This window comes from Tachypleus tridentatus, chromosome 2 (assembly GCF_004210375.1).
Source record: "Tachypleus tridentatus isolate NWPU-2018 chromosome 2, ASM421037v1, whole genome shotgun sequence".
Classification (NCBI taxonomy): domain Eukaryota; kingdom Metazoa; phylum Arthropoda; class Merostomata; order Xiphosura; family Limulidae; genus Tachypleus; species Tachypleus tridentatus.
Genome location: NC_134826.1, coordinates 129,885,011 through 129,898,847, shown reverse-complemented (window position 1 = coordinate 129,898,847; position 13,837 = coordinate 129,885,011). Strand labels below are relative to the sequence as shown.

Here is a 13,837-nt window from a genome sequence, read left to right as displayed (position 1 = left end):
ATATTTTTATTAATAACACCGAATTACATAAATATTTTGTCACAAGAGCAGTACATGAATGCTGTATTTTTATACGCTGCACATGAACACAATATTTTTCTATGATATACTTTAAAATTCCATGGATTAATAAATCACAGCTTGTGTTTTACTTTTTCATCAGTTACCATAAAATGCTTAGTGTCATTGATTGATCTTACTAATTGCGCAGTTTCGCAATTACGCAAAAAAATAAAAAAAAACCAACAGTTGTATTCACCGTTTAATTAGTTTATCATCGTAAAACGACGCAAAATTAAATTAGCGTAATACGACTAACGTTTATTTTCATAAGGTCAACAGTGTAAAGCCGTTAAACAAAAACAGCAGGGTTTAAATCAAACCTTATAACAGCTAAACACAAGATATAGTCAGATAACACAGTCGATTTTATAACCAGGCGAAGCATAACGCTAATAATAGCGGAGAGCCAATGGTAAGATACGTCACCGTAAAAACACATTCGATCTCAATTTAAGAATACACAATAATGTATATTGTAAAACAACCACCCGCCTACATTTAAGCAAGGATAAGAACTATAATTTTACGGTTCGTTGAACCTTGAGAGACTCTATATTGAATTGTAAGGTTTTCAACACAGAAATAAAAATAGGGTTCACTCTAGCCTCTATAGGTGAAATGTTTAATGTTGTTTAACAGCATTTTGAAGTACGTTTGTAAGATTAGTTGCACATTTAAATCAGGCCTCCAGATGTACTTTAAACATTAATACATCACTAAAAAGATTACGTAGTTCGAACTGACAAAAGAACCGCGATGCACAGATGTATTTACAAACACTTTCGCTTTGTTCTTTTCGAAAAATAAAATGAATGTTCTGTGCAAACTTAAGTTTACACGAAGTGACACCAGACGGAAAGAAAGAGACTTTTAAATGACAGAGCAAAGCCAAGAGAAGAGAAAGAAGACAGCTCTTTTGTTCCTTGGTTTACTCTGTAGAATAAAAGCTTAAATAACAGCTGCAAATTGACTCAATAGAAAGGATTTCGTATTTACATGAGAATAAAATAAGAAAAGTAAACATGTGCACGAATACCACGTGCTTAGTACGACTATGGCCGAATTTTAAACATACGAATAATTCCGAAAAGCTGTAGTTTAAGATTTGCAAAATCAACTCACAAAAGCTGAATAGTTTTGTATTGATTAATGTACCTCATCTGATGTCCTCCGGAGTATCAGATTACATTTAGTACTCGATTCTGTTCATAAATATACGGACGGATATAATATTCCTGTTTTTAATGTTACGTGAGAAACCGTTTTGCAAATATGATTTTAAATTATGTGTACATTTGTATAAGTAGTTGTCACGGGTTTTTTGCTATGTTGTCCCTCACAAACTCACACACACAAATCTTTATTTGTAAAGGTATATCATCTTGCTTAACTTACGTAGATTTTCTTGTTTAAGCTTGCTAAACTAAAAAAATATTAGAATATATTATTATAAATTTGTTGGTAAGGTTTACCTTCTTGGTCGATGAAAAAAAATTCCCGCACTGTACATGAATACTTAACGAATTAAAAACGAAGATCCATCACATATTTCTTATTATTGATTCGTCCTGAATACTTTCTTTTGTTATTTATGATTATAATTATCTAATTTAAAGAATATAACAACACCAAAATTCAGACAATCAGTTGTTGTTTTTTTTCCATTTTCAAAAGTCTTGATCTATAACACAAATATATGCGATACCGCATTTCAAAATACAGTAACCTTATGTAAGAGTACACTCGAAAGGCTTGGTGTTTAGGGGCGCTCAAAGCATAATCTGCGGGTCATAGGTTCAAATTCTGTCGCCGAATTTCTTTCCCTTACAATCGTGAGAGAAGTTATAAATCCCACTGTTTATTGTTAAGGATTAGCACAAGAGTTGGCGGTAAGTGTTGTTGCCTAACATCCTTTCTTTGGTCTATCATTTCAAAATTAAGGAAGCTAGCTCAGATAGCCTTCGAGTAGCTTTGTGCGAAATTCATCCACATAAAAAGTACCTTGAACACGCAGTATATAACGAAAACACGTAAAATTTGGCAAGTTTATAAAAGTAATCACTGTGAAGAAAACCGTGTGATCTGTGATACTTACAAACACACACAAGATTAGTTTACATGTTTAAAGGCATACGTCACAGAGAAACACTTTCTTAAATAAAAATAATGGCGTGGAATCTCTAAATTATAAAAGTTTAGTATACAGTTAGGTTTCTCTGGAGTAACTAGCCAGTTTTGGTAAAACTTATTACTATGGGTCATTTTTCTTTAATATTTCCAAAGTAATGAATGGTATTCATGTAGGCAATTACGTAGCACATCAAAGTGGTAATTTTCTTTTGTTTTCGCAATCAGAGTGTAGTATTATAGATGGCGTTTAGCACAAAAATAAAACATATTTTTAAAAATCGAACTGTTTATTATTTTAGTTTTTTGATGTGGTTCCAAAGGTTGTAAGATGGATTTGTTTGTTTTAAATTTCGCGCACAGCCACACGATGGCTATCTGCGCTAGCCGTTCCTAATTTAGCAGTGTAAGATTAGAAAGAAGTCAGCTGGTCATCACCACCAACCGCCAACTCTTGGACTGCTCTTTTACCAATGAAAATTAGAATTGATTGTGACATTATAACGTCCCCACAGCTGAAAAGGCGAAAATATTTGGTGTGACGTTCGAATCCGCAAACCTCAGATTACGAGTCGAGTGCCGGGCCGATACGGAAAGGAGATTAATAATTAATATCATACTGAACAAACTATTTGGGGCGAGTTATTTTTGCCTCGTCTCCATGTTTGTATATACTACACAAACACTTGGTCTTCAGTAATCGGAAAATTCTTTGTTGACCACAAAGTGTGATTTTTTGTACTTCTCGGCAAAATATTTTTGATTGCTTGTGTCATACAATTTAACACCATAAAAGGCACCACATTTTCGTTAAATAGTATAACTGGTTCTAATATTTCAACTAGCTGATTACAAGTGTACTAAAATACTTTAGAACAAAAGTACCGAATAATTGAAGGTTGAAGGCAACAGACACGTGACGAAAAACCAGTGTTTTAGCCTGTTATCAATAATATAAGTACAATATATTTAATAAATTTCATAAAACTATCTTTTTAGTTCATTTACAGTTAGATAATGGAACGACATGTTGGAAATTTGCTTTATTTCATTAATTTCTGAGATAGAGGGCGTGTTTTTCACTGCAGCGACACTACAGTCCAGCACGTGTTTTGTTAACAATGCAATCTCACACTTTACTTTTCAAGATGAAATTTATTTTCAACATGGAAAAGTACAAATATTGCAGTACAATCAAAATTACGCTGAAAACGACAACGGCCATCAAATCCCTTTATCAAGATATATATATGTATTATATATATATATCACATTCTATTAAACAACGTATCATGATAACATTTCCTATCGCTGTTTTAATTTTCAACTCTTTAAAAATTTTAAACTCTCTCCACAAATCAGTCAAAACACAAATTGTGACTTGCAAGCAATACGTACTTGAAAACTTGAAGAAATCCGAGGGAAAATTTGGCCATTCCAGTTAAGTAGGCGGAAAGTTCTCAAACTGTTCTCTTCTATACCAGTAGATGGCGTTGCGCTATATTGTTGGTAATTAACTCAAAGAAGAAATTTATGGGAGACATATGCAAACTTCAGTAGTAACACCAAGAAACATCAAAATGTCTCTCAAATACTATTAAATATTAAATTAATAACACTAAAAGTACTATACGATAAAACAGTTCATATACGAGGTAAAAGTTCATATACGAGGATTTTGTTTAATAATGCTAAAATATTTTCAGTTGACAAAAAATTAACACGATGTAATTACTGAAACGCTACAAGAGTACACACCACAACTGAACACCAATATACCGCAAAGCAACACACATTGACAATTATCACAAAAACCTAGTCTAGGTGTAATTAAATACATTGTAATGGCTAATTAAGTAGGCTAGAATTGTACGCATAATCCTAATTTGCCATTCTTTCATTAATACCACTATGGAAAACTTTGTTTTTTCTCAGAGTCTCAGTGTCTTTGGACTTAATTGTATGAAATGCGAACATGTAAGTATGTTCCATAGCATCTTTAACTAGAATGGCCGATGTGAAAACGTTGACTAGAAAAAAACAATCATACTCTGAGGGGGAGGTAAGATGTTCAAATTCACTACAATTAAATACACCGTGGGTAGGACTCAATTATCTCAAAAAATAAACTCAAAATGGCAGATTATTGTGAAGGAAAACCTCGGTTTGGCTTGACTTTTGCAACTTTCAGGCCTTTCGATGAACTGATTTGATGTGAAGCAGTTGTGTTGACTTTTCCAATAACTCCGAATAAAAAATTTGGAGAAAACCGCTCCCTTCTAACAATAGCTAACTAGATTATAACATCACCTCAGTTTGAATTCAGTCAACTAGTTTTACCTACTATAGCACCATGCAAAGACTGGGGACGCGTGACTAAAATGTATAACTGTTACTTATGTTTCAATTTCCTTCGTTTGCGTGTGCATATGAAAGAGAGGTTTGTGGAAATTTGTTAAAAATGACAAAGAGGTTAGAAAAAGTAAAACGAATTTATGAAGACAGATACAACTTGGACTTCATTTTACATAAGCATTAGTATATGAAATATATCCAATATTGAACACAAAGCTGAGGTTTTATTCTCGATACAAGAGTTTAAAGTGATATAAACCGTCCAGAGGTTATATCATGTTAAATAGTTTGCTCACGTTTAATGAAGAATCTTCTTTATCGAACACGTTAAAATGATGTGTCAATCGATATTTTACTTTCCACGCTTTTAAACCTCCCCTCAAAAAGTATTTGACAGTCCTTCACTATTTTTTCTCTCTCAATAATATAACACTTACAGTTACAAAATAGCTGTCTCGTACAATTAGTACAATGTGTTATTTGAGTTCCCTAATATACCATATTCGATACTCAGAACCATATACTCTCTCTCTCTGCCTGAGTGCTTATAATCCCTTTGTTAATCGGTACAAGACTTTAACAACAATTGGTAAATAATTCTATAATAAACCTACTGCTTGAAAAGAGAGCGATTTTCTCCCACAGATGTAATGATAAACTGATCCTTGTAACAGCCTGATTTTTTCAAGTTACACCGCTAGATTTCTCCTGGAATTATTTCAGCCAATAACACTCAGAAATATTTTATTGCATGAAAAAAAAATCTTAGTTATCTAAACAAAGAAAAAAATTCAAAAAATGGAATGATTCATAAAATCACAGGAATAAACCAACATAAACCACTTGGGTGGAGGGGTCTTTTAAAGCAACTCCCTCTAGTGGTGTGAGACGTTAGGTAATTAAAACACTGCCCAAGGAACTATGGAATGAATCTAATAAAGACTGTATCTACTCTAATATTAAAATTCAAATTTGTATCGAAATTGATCAAAGTCTGAGCCGGAGTTTAAAGCAACTTCACAATAGAAGTACAGTTTACCAACTGGAACCTGAAGACAGTTTTGTTTTCACATCCTGGACAAAAAGACATTACTTGCTCTAAAGAAATTATGAAGAATGACATAAAAATCAAAAATTGGAGACATTTGCTCTAAGCAAACAATTTATGTCATATTGGTTTTTCTGATCAAGACTTGATACGGAAGTTTAAAAAAATTACTTAAAAAAATCAAGTGAAAATTCAATTTTCTCGAACTTAACGCTGCACCACTATATCATTTCCAATGCAAACTTCGGGCTACCTGGGCCTTCACTGTTAACATATACCTCACAGGCAAGAGCAATTTTTTTATATCAAAATTCCACAGTTTAACGATGGCTTCTGTACAATATAATTCATGACGCATGGATTTTTACGTGTTTATATGCTTCGCATTTATCCTAGTATGTACTATATTTAAATATCCCTAACTGACCAGATATATTACCAAATATCTTCATTGGACGCAACATATGAAACAGACGCGTCCCCTACTGGAAGAACCAATTTATTAAACATACAAGTGAGTATTTTGTTACGAGCATCATCAAACTGTAAGCGTGATCCAAATACTTCTGCCAAGAGCCTTGCTCTAATCAAAGATTTTATGAATGCTTTATAAAATATACTTCTCTTGTAGAAGTTAAGACAGTGGCTGTGGTATTGGCTTAAGATTGTTTTCGAAGATTTGGTGTATGGTAAACAGGAATGCACTGTGCTTATTCTAAACATATTCTCCCCACCAGCTTTGACAACATGCACCCAAATAAATTTCAAACAAAAAAGTAACACATGCAGATTGTTAGAACTTTTCTATCCACAGGAACGTATCTGTGTAAGGCATAAAAGAGAACTTTCACACATCAAAAAGAACAAAGAGTAAAATAGTCGAACTCATAATTGTAACTAATGTCTGTTTAATTAAAATTTAAAAACAATGAAAAGAAAGGTGTTACAAAACACTGAACAAGTAATTTAAATGCTTTGAAAATAAATAAAAATGCAAGCTGTACAAAACAAAACTAAAGCAAGAATAATACAAATTGAAATGAACAATAACAACATAAAATGGTGAAATAGGTTTTACCTTAACTCTCAGCTTTCTTTAAATAAACTTTGCTTTATCATTAAAGCTAAGGTAACAGAGTGCCAGTACGATAAACACTGATAAATATATAATAAGATGGCCAACAAATGTTGGATTATTTTTACGCCCAAAACATACGTAAAATACATTATAGTGAATAAATACTTACGACATAAAACTACGTGTCTGGCATGGCTTTTTCTTTGGCTTACTTTGACTAGATTTTTTTGTTTTCTGTGAATACGAGTTGAAATAATCCTAATTTCCACAAAAAAATAGTAAGTGGACGACAAAGTAAATTCACTCGATGGTTACATTACAATTTTGATAACCATCTAGATGCCAGCACATAAGCCTAATTAAGCATTCAACAAACTTATTAATAACGTCTTTTCTAAGAGTAACACACGCTAATATGTGCTTTGTTACAAGTTTCTCATTAATATATTATTTTCGCGAAATACCTTCTCGGTTTGTAAACTTGATTTCAGAAATTTTGTTATAGAAAATGTTAACCATTAAATACAACTGATGACTAGGATTTATGAGTAGTCAATAGGCGATTCGTAGAGGTTATAAATATCTCAATCCAGTTTTTAATACCTCCTATCCTCCTTCTGGAACGTTTCCAGAATTAGAGGAAAGGAGTTAAGAAGTTCAAAGTATCCATCAAGATAACCTCTTCCTCACCTTACACAGTTGGATTATCCAAAGGGTAAAGGAGGACAGAGGAATTTTATGCTTTGCATTTATTAGTCTTGAAGGATACTTGAAGCACCCTGTTACCAAGGGTGTAGCCGTTTAGGCTTTGAATGGCCACCAGAGCTTCATCGTAATTGGTCATGGTAACAAAACCAAAACCCTTGCACTTGTTAGTCTGAAGATCTTTGATCACCTTCACGCTTTGAACTGCACCAAAAGGGCCGAAAAGTTGCCACAAGAGGTTTTCCTCCGTATCTGGAGATAAGTTATAGACAAACATACACCATCCAGATCCATTCACAGCATTGCCTGCCAACAGAGGATTAGCAGCCAAAAGATCACCTGCTATGGGGGAGTACCTATAAAAAAACATACACACAAAAAAACCCAGTAAGATATAATCTCGACCAAATTGTTAGATCATTGGTAATTTACATATTGTGTTCCAACCTAAACAAGATCTACAAGTGAAATATTATTTCTAACAAATTATTAAATACATGTAGCCCAGTTGTCTAAAACAAGCGTATGTAACCAATGGTATTTTCCCTAATCTTCTAACATTGTAATTTCTGACAACGTTACGTTACCATGAAAAACCGCTTTCTACTCTACGGAAAAGGCTAATATTTTACACAAAATGTCCTTTATTTTCAATAAATATTAATTACCCTTGTGAAAAGAAGTTAATGTGTGAAACATATTAATATTAGCTTAATGTGACATAACTCTGTGCACAGTATTTTATAAGCTTACTTGCAACGTTTACTTTAAATAATTTCGTAAGAGAGAAATACATAAACTAAAAAGTATTTTTATTTAGTATCTGACTAAATATAATGTCATGTCAGACTTTAAATTCAAAATATTTTCTATTAAACTATTAATACATGCAAACTTTGGGCGACTCTGAATCGTTGTAATGGGTTTAGAAAAGGGCTACTAAGCTGACGCCTGGGATGAAAAGATTGTCATATGAGGAGAACTTAAGATCTCAAAAATTATTCTCTGATGAAAAGTTTGTTTGTTTGTTTTAAATTTCGAGCAAAGTTACTCGAGAACTATCTGGATGGAAGGCAGCTAGTCATCATCACCAAGTCTTGGGCTACTCTTTTACCAAAGAATAGTGGGATTGACCGTCACTTTATAGTGCCCCACGCCTGAAAAAGTCAGCATGTTTGGTATGACAGGGATTTGAACCCGCGACCCTCGGATTACGAGTCGAATGCCCTAACCATCTGGTCTTGCCGGGGCGTTGAGAATGGTGAAACTAGGGGAGATAAATATACATTCGGGTAGGATATTTATTTCATATGACTTTCAAATACCATATATGTCCTCTCTGTGGCACAATAGTAATTTTATGGAATTACAAGACAATTAAGAGTTCGGTTTCTTGCTGCAAACACAAAGGTAGTTTATTGTGGCTTTGCTAAAAAAAATCATGTCGTGTAACCATTTATTACGGTGGTGAACACTTTGATCACTTGCAACGTTAAGCCATTCCTGCTTCGATACTGATACAAATTAATTACTCTTTGTTATGGTATTGTAGCTTGCCTGTCCTATACTTGGTTGACGGGTCATTATGGCCCACCTTGTATTTGTAATAAAAACAAACACAAAAATTAATTAATCTTAATATTCTGATCAGTAAATAGGATAATGTGTACATTCGGTAGCATACACAATGATTTCAACAGGATTTGTATTGAAAAGAAATAAAATAAATACGTATACGGATGCTAAAACATTAACAGTTAATTATTAAAGGAAGGTGGCATAAGCATCAATAATGAAACAAATTTAATTGCTCAAACGTAATTATATTAGCATAATTTTATATCATATTACTTGTTAATTATCTCATTTGGTATGGTAGTAAACCGAATATGCCCTTTCAAATAAGACTGCTTATTTAAAATTTTGTTCACATTGTCGTTGTATTTACCTTAATTGTTGACATCAACATGTCGATGTTAGTGACAAAAATTCATTTTAGCTAACAAACAAACACGATTAATGTCATTGCGTTTATTGCACGAATACACACACACAAAACAAAACATTCATCAATCGAAGTGTAATTATGGACTAAATAAGAAGTTTCTTACTTCATAAAAAAGTTACTGCACTAATAGGAAGTTTAATGCTTCATATAAAAAATAGTGGACTAAATAGGAAGCTTATTACTTCATTCAGAAGTTACTGACTGAATAGGAAGTTTATTACTTCATACAGAAGTTACTGGACTAATACGAAGTTTAATACATATATAGAAAGTAATGAACTGAATTGGAAGCTTATTACTTCATACAGAAGTTACTGGACTAATAGGAAGTTTAATACATATATAGAAAGTAATGAACTGAATTGGAAGCTTATTACTTCATACAGAAGTTACTGGACTAATAGGAAGTTTAATACATATATAGAAAGTAATGAACTGAATTGGAAGCTTATTACTTCATACAGAAGTTACTCGACTAATAGGAAGTTTAATACATATATAGAAAGTAATGGACTGAATTGGAAGCTTATTACTTCATTCAGAAGTTACTGACTGAATAGGAGGTTTATTACTTCATACAAAAGTTACTGGACTAAATAGGAAGTTTATTACTTCATTTAAAAGTTACTGGACTGAGTAGAAAGTTTATTACTTCTTACAGAAGTTACTGGACTGAAGAGGAAGTTTATTAGTTCATAAAGAAGTTACTGGACTGAATAGGAAGTTTCTAACTTTATGCAAAAGTTACTAGACTAATAGGAAGTTTATTACTTCATAAATAAATTACTGGACTAAATAGGAAGTTTATTACTTCATAGAGAAGTTACTGGTTGCATCTTAACAGATTATTATTTTTGTTGAAGGTTCATCATTTCCATTAAGTGAATCAAATACACTCAATGAAAGCAAAAAAAAAAAGCAAAACAAGTTACTGTTAAAAATATTCTTCTAGGTGATAAGGTGTGGAAGAACAAATTTGTAAAACAAATGTTTGCTACTTTAATAATGGTTTTGATGTACCATAGGGTGTGAAACTTCTGATATCTTGTAACAAAAAACAAACGTAATTGTAATAAAGGCTTAATGTTTTTAAACTAAATGAACTCTACCAGTAAACACAAGTATTTTCAACTATAATAATGGCTTGAAAGTTCCTATAATTTGTTCAGTTGTATGTTAAATCAACTACCTGCGTTTATAATGATTGGTTTTTTTGACGTGAAATCACGCTTTCCTTATAAAGCAACAAAAGTAAAACATCCTATACAAAATGAACAGCTCATTCTATTGGTTTGGTGTGAAACTACGTATTTATTATAAACAGAAAACAAAATTCAAATCCCTTGATTACGGGTTCGTAATCATTACTAGTTTGTGAAACTATATAATTTGGGTTAAAAAAAAAAAAAAAAGGCAAAAGTTGCACAGCACTCCGTTGCTGTAGTTACTGTGTACACGTCGCTGTGTACTTCATATACAACGTCAACTTACGAAACATGGTCCGTAGCAAGTAAGGGTTACGTTTTCTGTAATTCGAGTTTTAAGTATAAAAAACTATCGACATGTACAAACACAGATAATATAAGTAACGTGAATTTTGGAACATAAACCGCAACTAAACAACGTCAAAGAAGCGCTAGGTAACGGTACCTGGAAATCGGTGACAGGGGAATGTACCTGAAGCGGTTGGCTGGGTGGTGAATTGGGCCCGGGAACCGACGCTGTGGTGACAGGTAAGCTGCTAGCGGTGTTATGGCCTTAGCGTTGTTGCTGGGATTGTTGGCGAATTTCACAGTTATCGGCTCGGTTGCACCTTCCGGGATCGTGTTATGCAACTGTTTAATTGCACGTTCTGCTTCGATTCTTTGATCAAAGCGAACAAATCCAACTCCCTTTGACAGTCCTAGCAGACATGGATAAGAGTTCGGATTGAAATTAAAGCATATAATTAAATTATCAACACAAATGAAACGCGACACAGTAAACGATAATGTATTTACACATTGATGTTCAAAACGTTGCAGCTTCACAACAAACAGAAACATATTCCGTAATACGTCTTGTCTGAAAGGATAGAAAATATACGTTAAGGTTACTCACAGATAAATGCTCCGTACAATCAGTGTTACAGCGAGGCTGAAAAATAATTAGCTAAAAATAAACATTTCGAATATTTGACATCATTCTTATTTTACAGTGACAATGAAATGATATTTAGAGCACTGGACATCAAACGTTTGTAACTTTCCATATGGTTTTTTTATCAGTACGCAAATTGTATCTATTTTTTTTTGTTTATTTCTCTCAAATTGTAATAAGTTAAAAAAATACTATTGTGTCAACAAAGTTGTATCATAATTGAGAAACAAGAAAGAAACAATAACAATAGAGTAACAATATGTAGATACATTAGACATCTCACTTAACAGTTCATAACCAGTCTAAAACAAGAGAAACAATAACAATATGTAGGTACATTAGACATCTCACTTAACAGTTCGCACTTAACCAGTCTAGAAACAAGAAAGAAACAATAACAATAGAGTAACAATATGTAGATACATTAGACATCTCACTTAACAGTTCCGCACTTAACCAGTTTTTTCTTTTTATTTCGGTGAAAAATAATACAACTTATAATTTGGCCTAAGTTTTCGTTTAAAACTCGTACAGATTGACGCAATGGTATGTTACATATTTATATTTATAGTAGCTCAGGCTTTGGAAAAGAAAGTTACGATAAAACGATTTGAAAAATTACAAATCGACCAAATGTTTTAATGAACTTTGACCGCTAATAATTGAATACTTCTTACAGCAAAAGAGATTTCATTGGAAGGGAAAGATAAATATTAGAGCAAGTTAACTCCTATATAGATGATTGGGTCCTTTGTAAATTTAATTAATATGAACTGGTTGGGTCCTTTATTAATCTAAATCGGGATGAACCGATTAGGTCTTTTCTTAGTTCAAATTAATATGATTCATTAAAAGTGCTTATTTCGGAAGAAATGCCCAATAAGAAAATTTGAAACATGAACTGTAAATTTCCAGTAACATACAACTATATTACAATGGATGAATGTATGCATAACTATATTCCCAGCAAAATAAGAGATTGAAAATGTTAAGAAAGATGGTCGGATGAACAGTATTATCTCACTAATAACAGATAAAGTAACAACAAAATCAAAGGTAAAACTAAAATCGTAAGACAAACAATATATTACTATTTCTTTTATCACACTTTACTGTTACACCTATTATATCTTGTTGCAGCAGTCTCTTTCAGTTTCTGAAGTGTTTTGACTATATTTAATAGCAACACGTGCTTGAAAGCATGATTAAAAGTGGCTACTTACTCAGGCCGTATTATATAAGTTTAAATTATAACTAAAACTACTGCACCGATGTCTTAAGTAGTGTTACAATCTAAACGTCCATTACAGTGTGTGTATATGTGTGTATATATATATGATAACACGTAATGCATTATTTTAAATTATTGTAACATACAATGTTCGTGACTGGTACCAGATAAATAAGATAAAATCACTTCTTTCAACTTATTGTTGAAATCGTGAACATTCAGAGCTACACAGGCGCTTTTATTAAGTTTACGAATCAAACATATCAAATTATTATATAGAACATTTATCATGGAGAATATCAACTACCTGGGATATTAATACCTGTGATGTTATCACATAGAATGCGTGACGTAATGATCCGGCCAAATGGATGGAACAAATTTTCCAGCTCTTGCTGTGTCATTGACTTAGGCAGACCACTAACGTACAGGTTGGCGCCTTTGATTGCTTCACTGCTAGGTCTCGCGTAGGACACCTGAGAAATTAAATATTACGATTTTTTAAACAGCATTCTTCATAATTATAAATATTGATAAAAAATGGATAATTAATTCTAACTGCGTTTGTAATTTAAGTTCACACGTTATTCTTAATATCGGTTCACTATAGTGGTAACTATGAATAATATATTCTAAACATCCTTACTTCCAGGAAAATATGTTCGATTATACAGTTATTTAAATTATTTAGAACATTTGAGTTGTTTAGAGGCAAGTCGAAATACTTAAATAAAAAAAAACGTTATTTTTATTTTCATAAAGTACATGCTGTAAAGTAATCCAAAACTACCATGCGTACATTTTCCATATCTGGAAAACGGCATTTGTGTACGATAATATTTGAAACAACTTCTTCCCAACTGTCACCTTTCAGGAATGTAACAGTCTGACTGTCATTTTCTTTCTACCATTTACTGCAGACAAACTATAAATAAGTTAGAATATATATATATATTTCCTTTTGAATTCTCTTAGAAATTATACACTAAAACAGTTTCAAATAAGTTATTTGACACTCTGATTCCGTAAAAGAAAAACATATTAAAGAGACACAGTCGGACCTGAAGCAATAACATTCCTTTT

General features: G+C 32.5%; 1 protein-coding gene across 1 annotated transcript; it reads right to left on the bottom strand.

The window, feature by feature from the left end:
* Positions 1-7,012: 7,012 nt before the first annotated feature.
* On the bottom strand, positions 7,013-13,224 carry LOC143245100 (ELAV-like protein 4). The gene is made up of 3 exons (XM_076490980.1): positions 13,062-13,224; positions 11,035-11,287; positions 7,013-7,732 (listed from the first exon to the last, which is right to left on the bottom strand). The coding sequence occupies exons 1-3, from the start codon at positions 13,156-13,158 to the stop codon at positions 7,408-7,410; spliced, it is 675 nt and encodes a 224-aa protein (XP_076347095.1). The 5' UTR covers positions 13,159-13,224; the 3' UTR covers positions 7,013-7,407.
* Positions 13,225-13,837: the final 613 nt, after the last annotated feature.